The 27,500-nt window shown below is 48.3% G+C and overlaps 1 protein-coding gene across 1 annotated transcript in view; it reads left to right on the top strand.

Annotated features, from left to right (window-relative positions):
* Positions 1-27,500, top strand: part of hmcn1 (hemicentin 1) — a gene marked incomplete at both ends in the record, with an annotated part of 100,832 nt that overhangs the window by 9,663 nt on the left and 63,669 nt on the right. Inside the window, 9 exon segments of the mRNA XM_080528070.1 lie at positions 12,212-12,282; positions 15,074-15,232; positions 15,703-15,825; positions 17,298-17,469; positions 17,815-17,921; positions 22,460-22,580; positions 22,790-23,053; positions 23,480-23,624; positions 24,477-24,598. Of these exon segments, the coding sequence (XP_080384196.1) occupies positions 12,212-12,282; positions 15,074-15,232; positions 15,703-15,825; positions 17,298-17,469; positions 17,815-17,921; positions 22,460-22,580; positions 22,790-23,053; positions 23,480-23,624; positions 24,477-24,598 (1,284 nt within the window).

The raw sequence follows: 27,500 nt of genomic DNA, 5'->3' as shown, positions 1-27,500 counted from the left end.
CTGTATATATGCATAGTATACATAGAGATACCTATATATGCACATCCAAACAGTATATCATGTTGGCAGAGATGAGTGTAGGGTTAAAGCCAATGCACACGGTGTGCGATGCGATATTGTCGCACGACAACATTCGATTCTCCATTCACACCCACACACTTCGGAGGTGTGAATTGAGAATCGAATGTTGTCGTGCGACAAAATCGCACGCCGTGTGCATTGGCCTTTAGGGTTAGGGTTAGGGTGATCATTAGGATGCATGATCATTAGGAAGCTCATTGTGATGCACAGAACAGAATGAGGAACGGTTTCAAACACGTCTAATTCCATTCCGTGTATGAAAATGAGCCCCGTCCTCCGATTATTTCTGTTTTCCACGCGCCTCTCCACAGGTTTTCACTTCCAATAGAACAATGTATTCAGCACTGGCCCAGGGTAGTGCAGTAGTGCAAGTGTTTAGGGAGATATGGTAACTCCAGTGGACAGTGCTTGGCTGATAACTCTGCACACGAGGCCTTGGTCTGTCATGAGGCCTGCAGCCATGTTGGCCTGTGTCCCTGCCGCTGAGCATGTTCTGAGTTAGACAGAGACACACCGCCTGTGTGGTCCCCCTCACCACGCTCAACTCATTCCATTCAACTGTAGTCAGTTGTCTTTTTTTTATTTTATTTTGATAGATTTCTTCATAGAAATTCACACATCCGCACGTCATATTTTTTCTCCCATTGATGTCATAGTGAGAGAGAGAAACCACAATGTGCTTTGTGCCAACATCTGTCTGTGTTTATGCACCCCAACACAAGCACTAGCTATTCTGGGTCTACTATTGTCATGGTCTCTTTTTCTAGCTCCTCCCTTGGTGGAGCACCTGGTGATACCATGGATTGGAGGGTGAGCAGTTATCTGGTAATGACCTGAAATCATAATTTATTCCCACACCATTATCCCCTATTTTAGATTTATGATTACCCATGATGCTGCTTATGTGGGCCGTTAAGTGTAAATCGGACGCAGATGTCAAACTTCAACACATCCTGGCTTTTTCGGCTCGAATCATACGTTTGGCTAATGTTTTTTGTGTGCGGTTGAGGTGTCCTCGCCAGCCATTGTTTGCTAGGAGCTAATAGTATTCATCTGTCATCACATAACCTGTCATCACCTATAAACAAATGTCCTTACCAATTATGGTAGATCTTCTAACCCCTTTTACTCTTTGAAATACTAGAGTTTACTCTTTACAGCAGAGCAGTACTACTACTGTAGCATGGAAGAGTATACCAGAGGCTGTGTTTCAAAATGCGTTTGTACGATATCCAGATAGAGTGCAAGAATACATTTTGGAACACAGCCACTGTTGCCATATTACTGCCTGATTACGTCCACCTCCACTGTGTATACTACTATAATACTACTACTACTACTGTATACTACTACTATAAGTATATTAGTATTCTATTCACTGACTGGCCCTGTTTGACTTCCATCCCCCCTTCCAGCTTGCTTCCATGTGTGTGTTGGTGGGTGTACTCCGTACGAAAAGAGACAATGTTGGACACAGTGGCGACCATGTGTGACAGTTTTATTGGACCCTGTAGTACACACACACACACACACACTCACACACACACACACACTCACACACACACAACCAGGCAGGCAGACGTCAGCGTCACTCAAAGCTGAAGACCATCCTCCCGGAGCCCCCCGCTGAAGGCTCGGGGGCCTTTCAGAACCAATCACATCCAGCCAAAATTGGAAGCAGACCCCTGAATGGATCCCGGGGGGCATATCCTGACTAGTATAGACTGCCCGGCCCCTACTGCTGCTGTCAGCAGTGACTGATCAGACCATCTCCACTCTCTCTCCGCTGAACACACACAGACCCACACACGCCGTCGCTGTGTTGGGGAGAGAGACGTTTCCATTACAAACTAACGCTGTTGTGGTGGTTTGAAAGTGAGTTTTTTCTGTCTGTGTTGTACCCCTCAGCTAAACCTCCCTCATTAGCCAGCGGTTGGTGAAGTCAGAGAGAGGAGAGTTCTCCCTGGGCGGAGGGAAGACAGAACAAGGGTTTGGAGCCCAAACTGGCCCATAGGAGTCTCTGCTGAAGAGAGAGAGAGAGAGAGAGAGAGAGAGAGAGAGAGAGAGAGAGAGAGAGAGAGAGAGAGAGAGAGAGAGAGAGAGAGAGAGAGAGAGAGAGAGAGAGAGAGAGAGAGAGAGAGAGAGAGAGAGAGAGAGAGAGAGAGAGAGAGAGAGAGAGAGAGAGAGAGAGAGAGAGAGAGAGAGAGAGAGAGAAAGAATGGGATAGAGATTATGTCTTCTTTCACTGACAGAGAGTGATGAGAGTGGTTTGTGGTCTCTGGTTCTGGTGCATGATGGGGGACGGGAGGATGGGGGGGGGGCAGGGGGGGTACACCCTCGGGTCAGGTTGCAGGTTCGAGGTGTAACTCTGATGCTGTAGAAATGTGGCGCAAACTGGTCTATGCAAGCATTTTGTTTAGTGGAAAGAGGTTCTAGGTATGAATAAATAAGTGCAAGGAGGAGTGTGGTGCAGTGTGGAACTTCCGCTAGTAGTATGATTGTCTGTGTTTGCTGCGTACCCTGGGGAGCAGTTCAGGGGTACTGCCGTTCTAATAGAGATTCATGCTTACCACATGTTTCCATTATATCAATGGTAAAGGGTGGTGTGTTCCACATGCTGCATGTGTGTGTGTGTGTGTGTGTGTGTGTGTGTGTGTGTGTGTGTGTGTGTGCGTGCGTGCGTGCGTGCATGTGTGTGTGTGTTGTTCAGAGGTAATGACACACTATGCTGTTTCACATGTATTCAGTGGAACTGATGAAGTGAATTAGCCAGGCTGCATATCTGATGGTCAGGATGTTCAGAAACTCTTATTGCTGCCAGATTTTTTACACGTCAGCAGAAAGAGACCAGTGTGTTTAGAGTTACTGTGTTAAACTTGCTTAATGTCGTAACTGATACAGGTTGTATTATTGTGTGTGTGTGTGTGTGTGTGTGTGTGTGTGTGTAAATCCTTCCTGCACTGAAGTGGCCTGAGGGACGATCTTCAGGTATCAGCTGCTGGAGAAAAACAGGGAGGACAAAAAAGGAAGCGTCTTCGTGTTGATTTACTTTGGCGAAGACAGACCAACTCTTAATGAAGTCTAAGAGGGAAAATCACATCTTCCGTTCTCAGTAAACAGCTTCAGCAGGCCTAACACGTCTAATTAAACGAGCAGAGTGTAAGTCTGTTGGAGATCTGCCACCTCCGGCTAGCGCAGCAAAATTCTGTTCAAAGTTCCAAACAACATCCTCCCTAAAAATAATATAACCCCCCCGAAATGGACTAGCACAGTGTTGTTAGCTGTTGTGTTGTTTCTGCATGCGTGCACAACTCGAAGAGGCAGCTACAAGAGACAGAAAGGCAAAATAAGTGAGTCCACTCCTCTAGAACATCCCTGGCAGTAAAAAAACATGTTTGTATGCAAACCGAGTGTCGGAAGGAAAGTGCTTTTTCCAAACCAAAACAGCGTTCGTAAATTAATTATGTGCACATATAAGGGATCTCATTTCCTGATTACTATCGATTAAACAGAGTCATTACAACATTAGGATTGAGATTGATTGAGATTGAGATAATTGAGATTGAGATAACGTTTATTGCCACTATGCATTACACATATAGGAATTTGCTTCGTCACCACAGCAAGTGCGTTTATACTTTTTTCACATGTCAAAAAACAGGACAACACAACAACAACAACACAGGACAGACAACAGTGCATTGGATAGTGCGGTATAAAGTAAAGTGCAGTGCAGAGTAAAGTGCAGTGCAGAGGAACCCTTTAGAAAGCTTGAATGTTACTGAACCTGCATACATACTGGACAAAAAATTATATAGTGTAAAAAAACAAATTCTGCTTCATAATAGGCTACCATAGAACAAAAACATACAGTGTATGTCATTCCTTGTCTTCAGAATGTCTTTCTTGAGTGTGTAAGAAGAGCACACGACAGACTGTGCCCACATAGATCCTAGTGGTTGGAGTGACGGTCAGGATTAGGGTTCTTGTGGTCACTGAAGGTCTGTAATGGCAAAGTACTTGTTGTGGAGCTCTGTGATATCAGTATGTTGTTTATAGAGAGGAGTAATTGTGAGTTTCGATGGCCAGGGCTTCGCCGCGAGGAATGAACAACATTAAAACAAATGTTTTAGGCTGTTAATGTGATTGCTTCCACAGCGATACAAACCTCTCTGGCAAGAGGTCTGGGGGTGCAGAGGGGGGGGGGTTATGTAGGCCTAGGCAGAGAGTGGTTCAGTTAAAGTGACTTTCTTCAATAGATTTCCAAACTCCTAGAAGCCTGGGAAACATCATCATTGATGCTCAAATACAAATTTGATTTGAAAGAAACACAATAATGACTGTGACCTTTCTGTGGATGGGTCTTGGAATTCCCTACTATTGTTGCCAAGAGAGGAAAGAGACGTTCTGTCCGTGAATGTGAGAGTGATTCTCAGTGAATTAGCCTAAGCCTAAATGTCAGAGGAGGTGAAATTGAGATTGCGCTGGAAAGCTGCCCAGTTTGTTCCATCCCATTAGCCTCTCTGTTAGTGTTTAAGCACGCATGTGATTAGCGGGGGAATGCTAATTTGACTAGCATTACCTCAGATAAATGCTGTGAGAATGCAAAGATAAAAAAACAACTGGAATTGGAGTCATTTGTTTTCTTTTGTTTACCACACTCCTCCTTGCACTTTACCAGCTTGAGTCAATCTCTGAAAAAACAGAGATGTTCTAGGCAGATCATTTGGCGTGTTTATGGTGGATGGTTTGTCTCTTTTTTTAATATCTGTGGTCAAACTTCAGAGCATTCCTATTGACTGAGTTCACACATGTGTCCCTGTTTACGCCACCAATGTGTTCTTTATCATCATCGAGAAACCGTTCCTGTCTAATGGCTCTGAGACTGACCCCACCATTGTTTTTCCTGTCTCAAGATGATTGTCACGTTTTTTCAAGAGGAACTTGAGTTCAGATTAGTCCTAGGCATGCTGGATGTTATTTTGAACATGAATACTTGATCTATAGATGAGGCAGAGCTCTGGTAGTTGATCCTTGTTGTCCTGTCTTTTAGTTTAATTGGATTTGACAAATAATCTGACACCCCTAGACACCTGTACTGGTCTATGGTTGACTTTTTGCCCCAATTGAAAGGGTAGACCCAAGTTTGCCAGTCAAAATACTGGGAAAAGCTCCAATCAGGAAATACATCAGAACACCATGTACACTTTTCCGTCCATGAAAAGTTTCACTTGAGATCCTTGTTCCGTTTGGAGCGGCCAAACACATTTCCCTGTTAGTTTTAAATGGCATCTTTGATCACCCAAATGTTCCTTCTTTCCACTTCAAGGGTCTCCACGGCTGCCAAAATCTAGGTCTTTGGAAAAGATCTCTCTTCTGGTTGTTATACATTATTAAATAATTTCAAAAAAGCGTTTGTTTGTACTGTACAGGGCTTTCATGAGAAAACGTGACATTCGATGTCGGTCACTGTGCAAATAAACTGCAAAGAAAAAATTTCCGATTATTAACAGTTGTGTTTCCTCAAAGCATGCCATTGCCAGGACATATGGTGCAAAGTTACGGGGACTTAAAAGCCTTATATTGTTTACACAAATGTAGAGAATAGTGTAGAAGTTGGAACAGAATTGGCTCCATCGAAATGGAGACTTGTCCTTTTTACATACGGAATATCTGAGTTTGAAAGATAAACCCTTGATGAGAAGCCCACAATGTGTTAGCCAGCCATCAGCTCTCTCCTTAGGGTCAGTGGAATTTCTTATGTTAAAGTTATTTTGTAGGATTTGACCCCCTGGCACTTTGAGAACTCTTTACTCCAGACTTGTTCTTGGCGTGACCAAGCAGTGCATTGCAAGGCAATCGTTAAAACGTTACCCCAATTACGTACCTATCTAGCAACATTGTAATTACTGTAGTAACAACATTGTATTAATGTGTTGTTACATAGTCATTAGGTAATAACATAGCATATGAAGGTGATTTATAACAGTGCTTATTCCACGTGATAAAATAAATCTCTCAACACTTAATATGTAACAGCTTGTTATTACAATGTTGTTACTAGTGTTATTACAGATTTACTACACAGGTTTAGGGCAACTTAATGTTAAGTTTTAACAGGGTAGGCTTTTAGGCCTATTAAACCTTGAAATCAAAACAATTAAAAAGTAGGCAACTTTTCTAATTGCCCATCTTTCAACAAAGAAACTCTTGTTTTCCAATCTGCTTGCCTCTGCAAAAAGTCTTTTGCAGTGTCTGTGAAAACCATTCCCTCATACTCATTCCACAGCACAGCTGCAGTGGCTGAAGTCACTGAAAAAGTGGTAGGAAGGACTTAGCAGCTCATTAAAGGACCAGAACAAAGTAAGCTAAGAAACGGCAACACTGGCCCTAGAACAGAGCAGTCCGAGAAAAAAAACGCTATGACATCACTCGCCATTTGTGGTTTCGCTGCATTTCTTTACAACCGGTAAAGGATGTCCTCATGCCGAACCCCGGTGATGACACAAGCATACCTGAGCCGCCAGGTCTTCCCCCGGTGCTGGAGAACAGCTGATGGCCGAGGACAGGGAGGGTGGGAAGGGGAGGGTGGCGGGTGGGAAGGGGAGGGGGGCGGGTGGGAAGGGGAGGGGGGCGGGTGGGAAGTTCTCGTTAATGAAAACATGTCAGGCCTCATAACAGAGCCGTGGCCTATTAGTGTCAATAGGCTGCGCCGTCAGAAGGATCAGCCTCCGATAGTGTTACCTTGTGTCAGTGAAAATGATGTTATTGATTAAACCCTCTCCTAGGTCTGTCATCGTCAATCAGTTTTCCCTCGACTTCCCAACAGCAAGGGCTGTGTTCCAAAATGCGTTCTTGCACTCTACAGGTGTACCAGTATATATACGCTGGCTAGATGGAGTGCAAAAACGCATTTTGAAACACAAACATGGTTTTCCACTGGGAAGGGAACAAGCTATTCTGGATAATGTTCCTTTAATATTACAGAGTTCCTCAAGCTGTAGACTCCATGTCCGTTACATCTATGCTCACAACTTCAAGCTGTGATAAAGAAAACCCATGTGAACTGGGATAGGCTAGTGAAAGAGGGGATTGAAGTCTCTCCAAAGTTAAGGTTTCCTTATCAGTCCAAAACCAGCTCCTGCGTGCCTATGGCGGGACTGTGTGTGTCTGTGTGTCTGTGTGTGTGTGTGTGTGTGTGTGTGTGTATGTGTGTATCTGTGTGTGTGTGTGGGCTAGGGTTGCCCATTGTGATGCAAAACCCCAAATCTCTCTCTTTCACTCCCTATTCCCCTCTCTCTCTATTTTTACACACACACACACACACACACACACACACACACACACACAGTCCAGCAGAGAGGGATCCGGTTTCCTGTCTGTTTACAGGAAGCTCCCTGTCACTCCAGTTCAAGCGGTGACATTTGAACCTGGACATCCGCACCTATCCGCCAACACAAATATTTGGCCACAGCGTGGAATTCAGACAATGAAACTAGTTTAATAATTCATTCTGATAGGGAAATTAGTCTGAAACCCTATAAATCATACTGTAGTGACTACATTATGGGTTCATGTTCTCCTCTTACTGTTGGTTGTGTAGTGGGAGGGAACCAGTTCTGGCACTAGGGGCAGAGGGGAGGATTATTAACGTTGCAACTTCCTGTTTAGACACAACAGTTTTGGTGATCTATTTTCTGGTCCTGTACTGAGAGTACAAGTTGTTATTTTGATTAAACAGTTATCATTACGTTGCCTACGTCTTTCCTTTTTCCTCCGGCACTACACTGGTGACCCCGACGTGGATTTTTGTTAACGTAATTGTGTACAAAAACCAGCGAACGAACATTACAATCCTGCAAAATGTCCGGGCGAGGAAGACGTTCAAACCAGCGGCAGCCATCACCATCCCCTGTCAGGGTAACGCGTGGTGCGCACACTCCCACTCTCAAGCTACCAGAGTTCTGGGACTCAACGCCTGCTGCATGGTTTGCTATTGTAGAGGCACATTTCAACAAAAGTGACATCGATGACGACGACGACCGGTACAACCATGCTGTGGCAATGTTGGGCAGCTCCACCGCAGCTCGAGTGGTAGGTTTTTTGTCTGCTCCCCCGACGACGAACAAATATGAGCGCCTCAAGGCCCTGCTTCTAGAGACATTTGAACTGTCCACTGCGGAGAGGGTGCGTCGCCTATTTGCCATGTCGGACTTGGGTGACGAGAGGCCTTCTGCGCGCATGGAGAGGATGCTAAACCTGCTCGGTACAGAAGACCCCATGATCCTCTTCACAGAGCTGTTCATGCGCACATTGCCAGCTCAAGTTAGGATGGCGCTGGCCAACACCGCCATCATGGAGCCCCGCGCCCTGGCCAGGGAGGCGGACCGGTTCGTCTTGGCCATGCCTCAACGGTCCCCCGACCTGCTCGCTCCCGCGGCCGCCCCGCCACCCGACCGTCGCAGGAGAGCGAAGGATGACGCCAGACCTTCTGGCCAGCAGGGTAACGCTGCGGGCCATTGTTTCTACCACGCCACTTTTGGCGCCAAGGCCAAACGGTGCCGCTCACCCTGCACCTTCGGACCGACGGGAAACGGCGGGGCCGGCACTCAGTAGTGGCCCTGAGCGCTGGCGTCACCAACAGGCTGCTCTTCATACAAGACACCGCCTCTGGTCGCAGTTTCCTTTGTGACACAGGTGCCCAGTGGAGCATCATTCCGGCAGAGAGATCGGATGTGGCGAAGGAGGAGCGTGGTCCGCAGTTGGCAGGCGCGGACGGCACACCTATCTGCTCTTATGGCACTAGGGCGGTGGACGTGTGCTTCGGAGGGCAATGCTTTTCGTGGGATTTTGTCATAGCGGCTGTCACATTTCCCCTCCTTGGTGCGGATTTTCTGTGCGCCCACAACCTGTTGGTGGACGTGGGGAACAGGCGCCTGGTCAACTCACAGACTTTCGCTTCCTTCGCCTGTACGCAGGGGGAGGCGGTCTACAGCGGGTGGTCCAATACGCTCGCCGAAAGTGACCAGTACCTTCGGCTGCTCGCCGAATTCCCCGACCTTACCAAGCCCACCTTCTCCGCGCCCACGGTGAAACACGGAGTGGAGCACCACATCGAGACCGAGGGGCCTCCCCTCCACGCCAGGGCCAGGCGCCTCAACCCGGAGAAGCTGGCCATCGCCAGGGCGGAGTTTGCGCATATGGAGCAGGTGGGCATCGTTCGGCGCTCGAGCAGCCCCTGGGCGTCTCCCCTGCACATCGTCCCTAAGTCAGACGGCGGGTGGCGCCCATGTGGGGACTACCGCCGCCTCAACGACGCGTCCAAGCCTGACCGCTACCCGGTCCCACATGTCCAGGACTTTTCAGCGAACCTGGCAGGCAAACGCTTCTTCTCCAAAGTGGACCTGGTACGGGGGTACCATCAGGTGCCGGTGCAACCCGAGGACGTCCCTAAGACGGCCGTAATCACGCCATTTGGACTCTTCGAGTTTCTGCGGATGCCGTTCGGCCTGAAGAACGCGGCGCAGACCTTCCAACGCCTCATGCACTCGGTGCTCCGGGACCTACCATTCCTCTTCGTCTACTTGGATGACATCCTCGTCGCAAGCACCACGGAGGAGGAGCACCTGTCCCACCTCCGGGCCCTTTTCACACGGCTCAGCCAACATGGGCTGATTGTCAATCCGGCGAAGTGTGAGTTCGGACGGAACACCATCGACTTTCTCGGGCACCGGGTCTCCGCAGAGGGGGTGACCCCCCTCCCCTCGAAGGTGGAAGCTGTCGCTGCTTTCCCGCGCCCCAGCACAATCAGCGAGCTCAAGGGGTTCATCGGGATGGTAACCTTCTACTATCGCTTCCTCCACCACATCGCTCACATCCTGCGGCCTCTGTACGATGCCCAGAAGGGCAAGACTCTGAAGCAGCCGGTGGACTGGACGGCGGAGCGTGTCAAAGCCTTTCAGGACACCAAGGCGGCCCTGGCCCGCGCTGCCATGTTGGCCCACCCCTCGCCCTCGGCACCCACTGCTCTCACCACGGACGCCTCTGACTTTGCTGTGGGAGCGGTGTACGAACAGTGGGTTGGGGACGCCTGGCAGCCTCTTGCATTCTTCAGCCGCCAGCTGTCTCCCAGAGAGCAAAGGTACAGCACATTCGACAGGGAGCTCCTCGGGCTGTGGCTTGCTGTCAGACACTTCCGTTTTTTACTGGAGGGCCGCGAGTTTACGGCCTACGTGGACCACAAGCCACTCACGCACGCCATGTCCAAGGTGGCGGAGCCGTGGTCCGACCGCCAACAGCGCCAGCTCGCCTACATATCCGAGTTCACCACAGACATCCAGCACGTTGCTGGGAAGTCCAACCAGGTCGCGGATTGTCTCTCCAGGGCGGTGGTTGGTGCGGTCCAACTGGGTTTGGACTACGCGCGCATGGCTGCAGACCAGGCCGCCGACCCCGCCGTCCAGGCTCTCAAGTTGTCGGACACAGGACTGCGCCTAGAAGAGGTGGTTTTCGGTGACGCAGGGGCCACGCTCCTGTGCGACGTCTCCATGGGTCAGCCACGACCGGTGGTCCCCGCCAACTGGAGGCGCCCCGCCTTCGAGGCGATACACGGCTTGTCTCACCCTGGTAGGAAACCGTCCTCACGGCTGGTGTCAGAGAAATTCGTCTGGCATGGGCTCAAGAGGGATGTGAGGGCCTGGGTAGACACGTGCATCGCCTGCCAGCGCGCCAAGGTGCATCGACACGTCAAGGCCCCCCTGGAGCAGTTCTCTGTGCCTGAGCGGAGGTTCGATCATGTAAACGTGGACCTGGTAGGGCCGCTGCCCCCCTCGCACGGATACACCTATCTCTTTACCATGGTGGACAGGACGACTCGCTGGCCGGAGGCAGTTCCGCTCTCCTCAACGACAGCCCCCGACCTGGCCCGGGCGTTCATCGCGGTGTGGGTCTCCCGCTACGGCACCCCTGCTGATCTCTCCTCTGACCGTGGCTCACAGTTTACTTCAGAGCTGTGGGCAGCGGTGGCGGAGAATCTGGGGGTCAAGCTCCACCGCACAACCGCCTATCACCCGCAGGCGAACGGGCTCTGTGAGCGTTTCCATCGATCCATGAAGGCCGCCCTTCGAGCCAGCCTCACGGACAGCGACTGGCTTGACAAGCTGCCGTGGGTCATGCTGGGGCTCAGGACAGCGCCTAAGGAGGACCTCCAGTCGTCGTCCGCTGAGCTGGTGTTTGGACAGCCGCTGCGGGTCCCCGGTGACTTCATTCCCAAGTCAACGGAGCCCTGGTCCGCCGCCGCTCAGCGCGCCTCCCTGCTGGACAGCGCCAGGACCTTCGTCCCGGTCCCGACTACGCAGCATGGTGTCCCTACTTCGAGGGTGCCCCCGGAGCTGCACTCAGCGAGGTTCGTTTTCATTCGTCATGATGGCCACAGGACTCCACTACGTCCTCCTTATGACGGGCCTTTCCGTGTCATCGAGGCCGGAGCCAAGAACTTCATGGTTGACATGGGGGGTAGGCCTGAGTGTGTGTCCGTTGATCGCCTCAAACCGGCCCACTTGGACCTTGAACTGCCCCTGGACTTGGCCCTGCCACCGCGCAGAGGCCGGCCTCCAGTCCTACCTCCCCTGCCGCGCCCTGGCCATTCCCCCCTCCGACCCCGACAACCCCCCGCGGCTCGCGAGCCCCCGGTCGTCACTGCCCCCCGTCCTTCCCTGCAGGAGGACGTGATGGGCGATGTCACACCTCCTCCCGCACCTCCTGACTTTACCTACGATCGTAGGGGCCGGGCCATACGCCCTCCTCGCCGTGAGGATTTCCAATATTGAGGTGAACACTGGGGGGGCTGGTGTAGTGACTACATTATGGGTTCATGTTCTCCTCTTACTGTTGGTTGTGTAGTGGGAGGGAACCAGTTCTGGCACTAGGGGCAGAGGGGAGGATTATTAACGTTGCAACTTCCTGTTTAGACACAACAGTTTTGGTGATCTATTTTCTGGTCCTGTACTGAGAGTACAAGTTGTTATTTTGATTAAACAGTTATCATTACGTTGCCTACGTCTTTCCTTTTTCCTCCGGCACTACAATACCTTCTTTCAGTAGAGTTTAATGTTTCATTTCTTGTTTGCAGAGATTGGACCAGTTACCATAACAACAGACCCGAAGAAGTTCCAGTATGAACTCAGGGAGCTGTACGTCCAGGTGGGTTTAAAGTTTACACTCTCTTCTTCTATAGTTACAAAGCGTTGGTCATCTGTTCAAATAACGTTGGGTCGTTAGTGTTTATTTTTCTTCGTGGTTTTCCATAGCAGTTGCAAATACATCTCTAAACCGAAATAAACAACAGTCAAGAGGACCAAACAGCCAAGTTGAAATTGTCACGTAATCTCCCCATAGAAAGGGAGTACGTTGGCTTGTGTGTGTAGTTATCTACATAAATTAGTCACTCAGCCATCAACATCTTGAGCAGACCACAAGGAAGTTGATTTGTGTTTAATGGAGAGATGAGATTTGCAGTGAAATCAGTAGCGTTCAAATCTCTGTCCTTTGAGGAAACATCTTTGGCGTGTGCTTGTGCATCCTTGGCGTGTACTGCTGGGGTCTTTGGCGTGTGAGCGGGGTGTTCTGTGTAACATGGTACCCCCATAGAGTTCCTGCTTCCTCCACTGTTCTGGTGCCAGTGTGTCCTCTCCTCACCCCACTCACCTTTCCTTACTCGTCTCACCTTTCCTCACTCCCCTCACCTTTCCTCACTCCCCTCACCTTTCCTCACTCCCTCACCTTTCCTCACTCCCCTCACCTTTCCTCACTCCCCTCACCTTTCCTCACTCCCCTCACCTTTCCTCACCCCCTCACCTTTCCTCACTCCCCTCACCTTTCCTCACTCCCCTCACCTTTCCTTACTGCCTCACCTTTCCTCACCCCCTCACCTTTCCTTACTTCCCTCACCTTTCCTCACTGCCTCACCTTTCCTCACTGCCTCACCTTTCCTCACTCCCTCACCTTTCCTTACTCGTCTCACCTTTCCTCACCCCCTCACCTTTCCTCACTCCCCTCACCTTTCCTCACTCCCCTCACCTTTCCTCACCCCCTCACCTTTCCTTACTGCCTCACCTTTCCTCACCCCCTCACCTTTCCTCACCCCACTCACCTCTCCTCACCCCACTCACCTTTCCTCACTCCCCTCACCTTTCCTCACTGCCTCACCTTTCCTCACTCCCCTCACCTTTCCTCACTCCCCTCACCTTTCCTCACTGCCTCACCTTTCCTCACTCCCCTCACCTTTCCTCACTCGTCTCACCTTTCCTCACTCCCCTCACCTTTCCTCACTCCCCTCACCTTTCCTCACTGCCTCACCCTTCCTCACTGCCTCACCTTTCCTCACCCCCTCACCTTTCCTCACTCCCCCCACCTTTCCTCACTCCCCCCACCTTTCCTCACCCCCTCACCTTTCCTCACCCCCTCACCTTTCCTCACCCCCTCACCTTTCCTCACTGCCTCACCTTTCCTCACTCCCCTCACCTCTCCTCACCCCACTCACCTTTCCTCACTCCCCTCACCTTTCCTCACTCCCTCACCTTTCCTTACTCGTCTCACCTTTCCTCACTCCCCTCACCTTTCCTCACCCCACTCACCTTTCCTTACTGCCTCACCTCTCCTCACCCCACTCACCTTTCCTCACCCCTCACCTTTCCTTACTCGTCTCACCTTTCCTCACTCCCCTCACCTTTCCTCACTCCCCTCACCTTTCCTTACTGCCTCACCTTTCCTCACTCCCCTCACCTTTCCTCCCTGCCTCACTTTTCCGTACCCCAACACCTCTCCTCACCCCATCACCTCTCCTAACTCCCCTCCTCTCTTACAGCCTCTGCCATGAGTTGGGGCCAAATACAAGACAATAGGAGGACTCATTGTATTTTTCTTGTATGTTTATGTTCTTATGCAATGTAGATAAATGACCTAGAGTAGTTCACCTCTATGTTATCAACCTCCATGGGTCAGCCACATAGTATAGTTTAACACCCCTCGCTCAATGTTAATTTAAATGGTACAGTCCACTAGTTTGCTCTCAGGGTATTGAGTTGGTGGGGTAGCGATTCTCATCTATATCGTGCTCATCTATTTTTTGGAGCTGCAGAGGGGGAATAAGTCATGAGTAGACAGGGGGTGATGGGGTTGTGGATATTGGGCCAGAGGCGGGGACAGAGAGAGAGAGAGAGTCCTCACATTCCATGCTCTGGAAACACTGATCACTCAGTTCCAGATGTTCTTCAGGCTGTCCAGCGTTCACTTCAGACAAGACACGTGTCTCTTGGAATGCTGGAGAGGACAGCTCCCTCTGACCCCACAGAGAGAGGGGAAAAGATGGAGAGAAAGAGAGGGAGAGAGAGAGAGAGAGAGAATGTGAGAGAATGTGTGAGAGAGAAAGAGAGCACAAGGGGGAGAGAAAATAAACTTAAGGGACAGACATGCTGACATTGAGAAGGACAGCAGAGGTGAATATGCCCTCTATATGTGCTAAAGACCATTAGATTTCAGAAAAAGAAGAAAAAAAGAATTGGCTAAGAGCCCTCATAAATGTGATATGAAGCTTTTATGGAACTACACGCTGGCATGCACAGCTATTCATTAACATTTAGCAGAACAAATGCCCACTCATTGACAGTCTTAAAGTACATACAGCACATCAGTAAATGTCGTAGTTATTTTCAGAGGCCCTAAAGTACACTTTTATAGTCAGTTGTATACACCCTTATAGCTGGGGTTGTGTCATGCTTCCCTTATGTTAAAAGCTGAGACAAGCAAAGCACTGTATCACCACTGCACTGCAAATGTTTGTAGGCAAAGTAGGTGTGGAATCAAGACTTGTTGTGAATGTCCAATGTATTATGTTGAAGTTGAGATGTGTTACATAGTTATACAGCCTAGAACATTGCAGAACATTGGGATACTGAACATAATATGTCTGTGTTGGCTCCAAACTGATCACCAGGGAGGTGGAGACTGCCCAGAGATGAGCATCGGAGCCATCAAGATCGCCCTGGAGATCTCCCTGCCGGGATCCTTCATTTACGTCTTCACGGACGCTCGATCGAAAGACTACAAGCTGACCCATGAGGTCCTGCAGTTGATCCAGCAGAAGCAGTCACAGGTATAGTAACAGTAATAATAATAATAATAATTCATTGGATTTATATAGCGCTTTTCCGAGGCTCAAAGACGCTGACAATATGGGAAGAACGGAAAACACAGAAACAACAAGCAACAGATAACATGAGCACATAGAACACAGAGTTAACGAACGGGGAAGGTTGTATGCATGTCCAGGGGGGGGGCGGGGGTGGCAGGGATGGGGGAGATGGCTAGGGGTAGGGGAGGCTGTAGGCGTGGGAGAACAGGTAGGTTTTGAGGTGGGATTTACAGTAGCAGTAAACAGTAGCAGGTCGCCATGGTAACAAACAGCTTCAATCACTAGACACTATCGTCTGTCTTTTGCCTTTGATGGGATACTGTTGTCTCTTGTGTGTCTTCTGATGCATACGTTTGTTCTATTGTTTTGTGTGTGTCTGTGTGTGTGTGTGTATGTATGTGTGTGTGTGTGTGTGTGTTTGTTGTGAGTAGGTGGTGTTTGTGCTGACGGGGGACTGTGATGACCGGGCTCATATCGGCTATAAGGTCTACGAGGAGATCGCCTCCACAAGCTCTGGACAGGTGTTCCACCTGGACAAGAAACAGGTCAACGAGGTAAGCGAAGGCTGAATGGACCGAGGTTTTGTCTGTCACGACATGAAAGCACCCACCCAGCAACCCCCTTCCCACCCCCTCATTCTGTCATCATCTACAGTGTCTGTGTTCTCGTATATACCTCTAGAAGCTCTCCCTCAGTAAGAGAGCCTGAGGTTGATTCATCTCCGCTCAGGTTCTTTGAAAGACGTTGTGTCACAGTAGAGCAGCACCACATGACTGATCTCTGACTTATAGTTCCAGTTTCCAGTTCACATTCTCTATGAAGTAGAATCACCGATGGTGGAAAGATCATTGAGTCTGGAGCACCTAATTTTGGCCCGATTTGATGTAAATAAAGCACCAGTAGAAGGTTTTACTGCTCTCGTGTCCTATACTGTAGGCCGGTCCAAGCTTGGACCTTTAATTGATTGATGCATGGCTCTAAAACAGATTGATGAATGCAGTATGTGTGCTCCAAGAAACAGAAATCCAAACTTTTTGGAACAAGCAACTACATTCTGGAACGTTATTGCTATTTATCAGGGTGAAGAGATTCTTGAATGAGGAAAAGGGAAACATTAGCCTCAATTTAAAAAAGACATACCCTCTCTTTCCCCCCTCTGTCTGAGGGTTGTCTTACAAGTCACTTTTCACAAATGAAGGGATGGAGGAGGGAGGGGGGGAAAACGGAGGAGTTGACAAGAGTAATGGCTTGTTGACCTCTCCAATCATCTTGAACTGTTCCCCAACTCCCACCTGCCCCCCCCATGGCCTCCATGGTCTCCCAGGAAGAGCGGCTGGGGGTCTCCCTCTGTCTGCCCTCCGCCAGCTCTCCACCTGGCTCTGCCTCGTATGACCTCCCTTTGACAGACCTTCCAGTGTGTTCCGGCCAGGGGGGCTAACAGCCGTGGTGTAGCCCCCAGCCAGGGGGTTGATGGAGGGAGCTTAAGGAGGGTCTGGGACTGGGTCACACAGGAGCTAGGTCATACCAGGAGCTGGGGCTCAGGGTCGTTGTGCAGGGGGAATCTCAACCTCACATGTTGAGGGTATGACCTTGCAGCTGAGGGGGGGGGGGCGGTCAGATGGTGGTGGCTATGATAGTGGGGGAGGGAGGTGGGGATTTATGGGGGCTGGTAGTTTTGTCAAAGAAGACGGATCACTGGAATGTCAGGCAAGAAATAATAGTCTCAATTCCATTCTGCATGGCAGAAACCCGGACCAATTAACTTGGGGGTTTTGGTCAATTTACAGCTGCTGCCTATAGTAATGAGCCTTACACTGGATGAGTGATTAATGAGATGGAAGGGGGCAGTGTACAGTATACTCTGTATATTCTTTGTTTGTGTGTGTGTGTGTGTGTGTGTGTGTGTGTAAAACCCAGAAAAAGAGAGAGAGAGAGACAGATGGAGAATGTGTGGGTGAGTGCACCAGTCTATACAGTACGTGTGTTGCTCATGTTCTTCCTCTCCCTCCCCTGTGCCCTGCTGTAGGTTCTCAAGTGGGTGGAAGAGGCGGTGCAGTCTTCCAAGGTCCACCTGCTGTCCACAGACCACTATGTTGGGGTTAGCAACACCTGGCAGATCCCCTTTGACCCAAGCCTGAAGGAGGTCACCGTGGCCCTCAGCGGCCCAGCACCTGACATCGAGATACGCAACCCCCAGGGTAGGCGGCTACTCCTCAGTTGTACTTTGTGATAGACAGCCACAAACACAAACCTGAGGCCAGTAATCTCTGACTACAACAAAAAGGCATTTGCACACCGGAAATAGTCTCTGAAAGTAGTCTCTTTGCAACAGGTGCATAGGAGAAGTAATGTACACCCTCTCCACTTGCGAATCAATTGAATAAATGCAACAGTTCAGCAAGAAACTCTCTAAAAGCAGGCCAAGTCTTTTAAAGTTTCCGCTTTCAGCTGTGAGTTGTGAATGTTTGTTAGGTTTGGTTGGCTTGGCTTGGCTTGATTGGAGCTGCCAAGAAATAGTTTGTATTGTGTGTGTGTCTCCACAGGAAAGCTGATAGGGATCCGTGACGGTCTGAATGAACTCCTACACATTCCCAACTCCGCCAGGGTCGTCAACATCAAGGACCCGGAGCCCGGAATGTGGTCCATAAAGGTAAACAAAAAAATAAAAAATAAAAAAAGGAAATGCATTTCTGGGCAATGCAAAAATGTAACATGACAAACTGGATATAGTTCAGTTCACTTCTCAGTTCACACAGCTCCACAGGAGGGAACTACCGCTGACGTGCCCTTGAGCCAGGCACTTAAGCTGAATTACTACAGTAATATATCAAGATGGACATGGACATGGACATAATCGATATGCCATGCATGCTGCTTTGCTTTGTGAATGTATACACCTCCTGACTAAAGACATCATGAGAATGATAGAAAGGACATTTTTAAAGATATACACATACGGCCTTGATGAAGATGAAGATGGGTCCAAGGCTATAGAATCTATAGCCTTGGACCCATCTTCATCTAATAGTATAGATGCTTGTTTGTTTTCGTGCTGTCATCATGCTGGTGTTTTGGGTCCCCCAATGTTCTGTTCTACTGATGTTTGGGGCCCCTGACTTCCCACTGTGAGCGGGGCGGAAACAAGGGTGGGGGGTGGAGACATTGGCGTGCTGTCAACGCTAGCCGGGAGGAAATGACACACATTTTTACCTGAGTGATTTGTGGGGGGGTCGTAGGGCCCTATGCATGTTTGGAGGCCCCACAGGGGCCACTTTTAATGTCCTCTGCAGTGCTGTGTGTCTTCTGTGTTTTCAGCGAAGGATGATTCATGGAGAAAGAGATGAACATGGGACTTTAGGACTTGGGAAGAGGGTGGTGTTGGATTTGGGGTTGAGGGGCTTTGGTGTGAGCTGGACAGATTGATGGTCTCAGTTGCTCAGCGGTCGACTCGGAGAGATTCAGCAGTTGTTTTTTGTCCCTTGGAGTTTGGTCCAGTTCAGTGTTGTTGTTGTTGATCGACATTGCCAGGACAACCAACCCGCTACGTTCCCAGCATCGTTGCATATCACTCCTCAGGCTCTTTCATGTCTCCTCTCTATCGCCCCTGCCCTCCTCCCATGAAACCCCAGACAGCCCATTATCCACCAATGACTTCATACCTTCCTGCTCAGCACTAGACTTGTGTTATGCTCTGTTCATAGGGTAGGCGAGAAATCTTTTCTGGCCTGATTAGCGTGTGTGGGTTCTCTTGGGCAGTGATTTCAATGACGAATGAGAACGTCAGGCACAGTCAGTATGTGTTTTCTTATGGATAAGTACAGAAGGACAAAACTGACCAGAGATGAATGTATTTTGTTCCCAGCTGTGTCTACACTTAACCCAAAGGTTAATCTGGTGCTGAGTCATCTCAGTGAACCCTGATAGAGCTGACATTACTGCATAGGGCTCTGCCAGGGCTGCACAACTGACAGTTGGCTGTATGGTTACGGCTTAGGCTTTCATTTGGATTTGGCTGAGACTGTTGCAACGATTGGCTTCTGCCATGTTTTGACTTGTGTGAAGGGCCTGTTTTACAACAGTTTGTGTTGGGTCCGTTTCTAAAAACTGTGCTGAGGGGTGTTATACAATGTGTTATACAAGGTGAAAAGTTCTCAACTGTTTTGTCCTTTTTTCTCTAACAAGTCTAAATAATACATCATCGCCAGACATGACCTCTGATCACGCTTTAACAGTTCAGACATTCTCTGAGTGTCTCAACAGCCCTCCCAGGCCCCAGACACTAATAAGGAAAATGTTCGGTGATGTAAAACAGACGGCGATATCAAGAACCACAAACATGATATAAAGACAAACATTTCTTTCTCCGTCTCTCTCTCGCCCCATCTTCCTCGGTACTTGAAGTAAGTAACTTAAGACTGAGGATCACAGGAGGACAAACTACTGGCTCTCTTTTCCCACAATGCCCAGGGGCCGGTGTGTTGATCCTGTATTGTTGTTCCTGTTCCCTGAACAATGCTTGTTCCAGCCCCGATCCCCCACACGAGGAGATCACACTCTAAAAATAACCCCCTCCCTCAACTGTTTCCCAGGCCGTTCCGAAAGCTCTGGATGAAAACTTTGTGGAGATTTTCGCCGTTTTGCCATGCTGTGTCACGCAACGGTAATGGGCCATAACATCCTTAGTGTAAAGGCCATGGTCATAGATTGTGTGTGAAAGAATGCGATCCTTTTTAATCTGGCTTTAATTGGAAACTGTGAGGAATAAGAGGGTGGGTTCACCGCCCCATCACCCCCTGCCTTCCCCTCATCGGCCCTGCTTATTGTTCTTCTTGCCATATATAGACTCTCAGATGTTAATTCCAATGTGTGTGTGTGTGTGTGTGCGTGTGTATGAATCCCTCTCCCAGAGATCCTCCAGGTTGGTCTCCTTAGCGGCTGACCTTAGCGATGAGCGCGTCTTGGCTTCATACTGCGTGGTGTTTTATGACCCATGATAATAGTTTAGGAAGGTTGTAATTTGAAAAGTATGCAAACAACCCAGAGGATTGCAGTGGCAGACTGCCCTAGCCCATCTCTCACCGTGCAGCTCTGCAGACAGCAGCCAGTCCTCTCGGATCTCCCTCAACACATCCAGTCATAAAAGAAATGGGGAGAAAAGCAGCAGTCTTTTTTAATTGACTCAGGGACTGAAGTTTGAGCTTTTGTCCATGCCCAAAGCGGGGGAAACAGAAAAGAGGATAAAGAATGTTTTTGTGTTTGAGTTTTTAAGCTTCAGTATTTCAAGATGTTCTGAACTGAGACTGGGGGAGGTTAGGGATCTCTCTCTGTTTCAGATCAGTGTTGGATCTCAGCGGATGAGAGTCTGATGTTATTGTTGTTGTTGTTGTTGTTGTTGTTGTTGTTGTTGTTGTTGTTGTTGTTGTTGTCCAACTGAAGGAGTTAAGATGGGGGTCATTGTCTTACTGTACATCAGAGTGCCTGAACTCCAGTCAGTAGTATCAGTGTGGACGGAGTTGGAAGACAGTGGCCTGGGGGGTTTGATGAAAGGCTCCTCAAAAAGCACTTCAGAATTCCCGCCTAAAAAAACAGAATCTCTTTTCTTTGCTTTTCCCTTTGATGGACCCAGGTATCTCTACAACACTGCTTGAAACGAACATTCACACTTTAAGAACAGGCAGTGCTTTGGCCAGCCCTCAAGACCCCCCTGGGTTATATGGGAGTTGGGGTGTGGCCACGGGAAGGCCTGCCTGTCCTGCTGTGTCTAGAGGGGAGTGTCTGGGTTGATTACAGGAGCAGCACTATTGAGGGCCAATGGAACCAGGGCCTCATCGGGCCCCTATAATAAACAAACCAGCCACTCCCCAATCTTTGTAGAACTGGCTATTTACCCTCCTAGTTATGACTCTATTATCTCTGTCAACTAAAGACATTGAGTTGTCTCCTTACCCTGTGTCCCCCATTAGGGTGTTTTAATGGGCACTTTAATGGGTATTGGGCTCTTAAGGGTAACGTTCTCACTTTAGGCTGACATTACCCCCCACATGCTCATTTGAATACCAATCACATTTTACTCAATAGTCTTTGGTTGGCTGAGACGGAGCAAGGTGGAAGGATGCTGCAATTGCTGTGTCGTTAGATGGTTCTCACAGCATACGATTTTCAGACATACAGTAGTGTTAGCTAACCCAACACATCCCAGTCCAACTCTAGGCTTTACTGTATACATTGTCTTTCATTCTGAACTCCATGTTAATGACTGTAGTGAACCCTCTTACCTGTTAGGTGAGGATTTTCCACATAATCACAAACCTGTATTTCAAATGTAATTACTGAGTCTTTATTTCAACCGTGCTTCAAACGGTCTCTGTATAATGAAACCCCCATAATAAACCTATCTCGACTTCACTCTGATTATAGTAGTCGTGTTTGTGAAATTAAAGTATAACTGTCCGACTGCAAGGCTTGTCGTGTTTGTGTCTTTTTACATGTTTTTGTTGTGCTCCCGCATAAATGAGCATACACGTGTTTCACAGTTGAGATTTCACAGAGACTCTCTTTTTTTCTTTGTTCTCGCTGACTCTAAACGGCCTGTTTACATAAACGGAAACAGCCTACATAGTTTCTCCTTGTTTTGTTATCCAACTACTAGTCTTGCCCAAAGTTTAAAAGACAGTCAAATTCATTTGCATGGCTTTATTTGGATATTTCCAACATCCATCTTGCTGTTGGATCAACTCAACCCTTCTGGCATAGTCCTGAACATTTATGAAACAGTAATATTTGCTTTTAATAAGGCAGGTGATGATAAATTCTGGCTATATTAGTGACTGTTCGTCCTAATGCACCCCATCTCCGATCCAATATGTAGATCAAAGTACAGATTGCTTGACTTAGTTCCAACTTTCCAACATTTTCTGAAAATAACGCTTTAGTGGGTAATTCATGGTTTGTCTGTGAACCTTTTTCACTTTATTTTGATGGGCTTTAAACATATTATGTCGATTGACTGTGTTGAATACAGTATATACTATACAGCCATCCTGCTTCACATTGCACCACATAGTTGTTGTTGTCGTTCTTCTTTGTTGTTTGTGTGAACTGCTGTTGTACAACAAGTTGCCTTTTTTAAGGACAATGTTTTTCTGAATCTGAATCTGAATCTGAATCTGAATATCTCTGCTTCTCCAGACTGCTAGCGAGGGCAGACACTCCGTCCGCATCTCAGGACTCAGTACCATTGACTTCCGTGCAGGGTTCTCCAGGAAACCCACTCTGGACTTCAAGATGACCATCAGCCGCCCAGTGCAAGGTCAGTGAGGTCACATGACTCCCTTTCCAGACCACACTTTTGTTCAGCTTTTGTGTTTCCCTTTGAGATTTGACATTGTTGTGTTTCTTACCTTTTTCTGTTTTGTCTCATATTGCAGGCGTGTTTAATTTCTGTTTTGGGATATTTTACAGTTTGCCTTCTCCTCTCATCATCCTCTCCTCTTCTTCATCTCTCCTCCCATCTCCCAGGTATCCCCACCTTTATCTTGCTGAACACCACAGGGCTTCTTCCCCCGGCCCGTGCCGATAGGCTTGAGCTCCTGTCAATCACAGGAGGGGTCGTCAAAACCCTCCCCATCCGATACTACCCTGACCGCCGCCCCTTTGGAATCTGGAACATCACAGAGTTTGTGCCACCCGATGAGGCCTTCTTCCTGCGTGTGACAGGATATGACCAAGATGGCTTCCTGTTCCAGAGGGTCTCCAGTGTGTCCTTCTCCAAAATCATTCCTGGTCAGTGTCCTTGTTCTCAGTGATTTGAGATATAGAATATATTGTATATACAGACAGTGATTTGTGATATGAAATATATATATATGTTACGGTACATGTGGGAATACGGTACATGTGGGAAAACTAGTGTTAGGGTTAGGTGCTAGGGTGACTTGGTACATGCTGGCATGTCTAACCCTAACCCTAACCCTAGCACCTAACCCTAACCCTAGTTTTCCCACATGTACCATATTCCCACATGTACCGTAACATATATACAGACAGTGATTTGTGATTTGAGATATGAAATATATATAATCAATGCAATTTCAGTAGTTGAGCTAACTATAAGTGAGTTGAAATGACATTTATATACCGTCGTTCTTGCAAATGTATTGGATGTAAACCATTGCTGTTGTCTTATGCTCTCCTGTCCTGCCCCTTCAGATGCCCCCAAGGTGCTGATGCCCCTGACCACCCCAGGGTACTACCTCCAGAGGGGGGCCATCTCCTGCCAGGTGGACAGCATGATCCCCTACACCCTGCGCTTCACCAGGGAGGGTGTTCGTCTCGGCGTGGACCTGCTCTTTAGGTAAACACTGACTCCACCCCATGGAGGGGAGCGATGGGAATATGTGAAAGGTAGGGTCTTCCCAATACAACATGGAAGCATTTATTGAACATGTTACAATTTGGTCAGGAAAAGCCAAGGACTTCTTGTACTTCACACTAGTTGGATGTAACCCACTGTATCTACAGATCTGTAGTTCTACTCTGTCACACAGAATCAAATCAAATCAAATCAAATTTTATTTGTATAGCGCATTTCTTACAAGATGTAACTCAATGCGCTTCACACAATGAAAATGTTCAGTCAATCAGTCAATCAATCAATCAATACTGACAGAGCCGCGAGCAGGTAAAAGTAAAAAACCTGTATACTATGTAGCCAGGAAAAAATTCCCTTGCAGCCCTCTACCAATAGAGCGACTACTAGCCAGTTTGCTTACCAGTACCCAGCGGTCCAGGGGAGGCCAGGACCACCGGCACAGAGCAAGCAAGCAAGGGCAAAAACCTGTACACCATGTATCCAGGAAAAATTCCTTGCATATTATCGGCGTACACACTGTCCATAAATGTTGTGTTGTATTTGCATCGTTCTGCATCCAGTATGGTCACAGGTCCTGCCAAAAGAGAAACTTAAGCACAGTTATGATGCAACAACACAATAGAGACAGTAAAGATGACAGCAATGTGTCATTCCTATAGAGAAGTCTTACTTGCGATGATTGTGGCAAATGATTTAGGCTAATGTAGCTATCGTAAGACACTCTGGATAAGAGCTAAGTAAATAAAGTAGTATAAAATAAATAAATAAATAGTAAAGATCTGCTAAATGTAAATGTAAACGTAACCAACTGTTGTGTGCCTCCTCCCTCTTCAGCGAGTCAGACGGTGCATCATGGGACATACCCCAGGTGACTCTGAAGGATGAAGGCCACTATGAGTGCATCGCCATCAGCAGCGCTGGGACCGGACGTGCCAGAACATTCTTAGACGTCTCAGGTAGGACACCACATCCCTCCTGCTCTCTCTGTCATCTCCAAGGTAAACCAGATTCAGCTGTCGTGGATGTAGAAATCGAGGGCGTTTCAACCACACGTGTTTGATACCGTTCCTCATTCCATTCCCGATTTCTGCATCCATCAGCCTCCCCTGCGGTATCGGATGTCTTTGAGCCAAAACGCATTATAAGTACATTTTCTAACATTGATTTGAAGTAAACTGGATTGAAATCATTTCCGTTTTGAATGACTCTTCAAGTAGATTGTGGTGGTAGTAGTAAGAGAATGCAAGAGACAGTCTAATTCTCAGGTTCCCAGTGAACTAGGCCATTTGACTATTCCCCAACATGGCATGGGTAGATATGACATTATGTTTAATGGTGTGTAATGGGATCAAACAGGATGTAACGGGATCATACTGGAGGGGGCACACATGCATGTGCACATGAATAAACACACACACACACACACACACACAGACACACACACAGACACACGCACACACACACACACACACACACACACACACACACGCACATGCGCACACACACACACACACACGCACACACACACACACACACACACACACGCACACACACACACACACACACACACACGCACACACACACACACACACACACACACACACACACGCACACACACACACACACACACACACACACATGCACACACACACACACACACACACACACACACACACACAGACACACGCACACACACAGACACACACACACACACACACACACACACACACACGCACACACACACACACACACACACACACACACACACACACACACACACACGGCACAGATACCTTGAGTGAAATGTAGCAGTAACAGAAACATCTGAGTTTACGTCATGCTCAATGGGACATTGACCTACACACACACACACAGAGAATTCCTTAGGGAATGTTCTGATTACATATGGTTGGAGCAACCGAGCCCCAGGGGAGGTGGTTAAGGTTTTATAGGCTTCAGGGTCAGTGCATGTTCATCCTGTGCTGAAATACTGGGTGGATGGACTGGCTGACTGCATTATGAATGGAAGCTTATGGAGATTCTAGCTCCAGCTCTCAGGCTGGCCTCCCTAGTCCCCAGTCTATGTCTAGTGAGCCTGACGCCATGGGCCACGGCACGATGTGCATGATGTGCACACTAATTTACTGTATCATTATGGAACTGTGGCCCTACATGGTGTAATATACAGTATTTCACAACGTCCTTGTATTACATCATAAGGCGTCGAACACACCAGACGCCCCGTGTACATGCAGCGCGTGTGTGTGCGCGGCAGAACTGCTGCTGCGGCTTCCACTGGCGGCTTCCCTACTGGCTGCCGTGTCTTTTGTGGCTCTAACTGCGGAGCTGCTACTGCCAGCCTTATCGTTGTACATTGAGTTTTGCCTGCAACGCGTGCATGCGTACATTGGAAAAAATTGGCGAGAGTCCTAATCTCTAGATGACGTGTCATGGCAGCCGATGTGAGACATGCTTGAGACGCACGCCTCACGCGGGTTGTATGGCTGCTCTAACCCATTAACATGGGCGCCGAAATGAAACGCATGCTGCTCTTCCCAGTGCTGTCGTGCTGTCGGAGAGAAGAGGCGCTGTCTAACTGCTGCACCTGACTGAAGCACATATCGTGAGCTTAGAATTATACGGTTCTATCTCCGTTTAGAGATATTGAGCGTCATAGTTTTGACATTCCATTATGTTTTGTGAGATGGAACCTTTGTATTTTATTAATTACTAACTAAAAAATGTAAACATTTTAAAAATAACACCACACAGGCATTAATAAACACCTAATGGATCTCAATTTTGACCAAAAATGGAGATAGAACCTTATAATTCTAACGTCACGATAATTATGGCAAGCCATCCAGTAGACATGCATAGGAGTACTCCTAGTGTCAGGCCTCCTGGATCTGACACCCCGACTACCCACAACAAGAGTCTTAACTAACACCCTGCACTAGAGGCACCTCACTGTTCTCAAATACTGATTTACTGACTTCCTGCGTCCTGGATGGAGGTTTTCTGGAGCCCTCATTGGTGGAAGCTAGAGAGAAGTAGAAAGAGAGAGAGAGGGCAGAGAGAGAGAGAGAGGTTAGGAGAGAGAGGGAAACAGAGCGATATGGGAGGAAAGAGAGTGAGAGAGAGAGAGAGAAAAAGAGAATGGTAGCGGAGAGAGAGATAGAGAGTGAGAGAGATAGAGATAGAGAGCAAGAGAGAGAGAGAGACGGAGAGGGAGAGGGAGTGGCAAGGAAAGAGAGGCTCGCACACTGGTATCTCAAAATACAGCGGGGAGAATGAGAGCAGAAGCCAAGGAAAGAGAAAGCCAGGCCAGGGAGAGATCTGCAGAACATGTGAATACAACACCTCTCCATAACTCACAGTACCGTGCACATTGGAAAACGTTGTCGGTCCCTTTCTGTCCCTTCCTTCCTTCTCCCTCACCCCGGACTTTGTCTCACAGGGCCAGTGATATTATTAACGTGGGACAGCCTTACCCCCCTCAAACTCACCCCCCCCCCCTCCCTCCAGGAACCAAGGTGACCAAGTAGAAAACATAGTTCTGTTTTCTACTCTCCATCGGAGCCAGAGCTTCTTCTTCCCCTCTTCCCCCCTCCTCTCCTTCCCCTGTTTTTCTCACATAGTTTCGGCTCACCTCCGAGAGATGATTGACGACACACAATCAAGCAGAGCAGGGCTCCAGCGTGTGTGTGTGTGTGTGTGTGTGCCCTACTCTTGTGTAAAGTGTGTCAATTACAGTCTCTTTATCTCTCTCACACACACACCCAAGACCTCTCTGGACTCCCTGAGAAACGATGACAAATACGTGACAGCAGCTGGTGAAACCGGGAACCAGTCGGC

This window comes from Nansenia antarctica (genome assembly GCF_963989245.1).
Source record: "Nansenia antarctica genome assembly, chromosome: 1".
NCBI classification, from domain to species: domain Eukaryota; kingdom Metazoa; phylum Chordata; class Actinopteri; order Argentiniformes; family Microstomatidae; genus Nansenia; species Nansenia antarctica.
The sequence above is the reverse complement of the archived record's forward strand: the minus strand, read 5'-3'. Positions and strand labels throughout refer to the sequence as shown.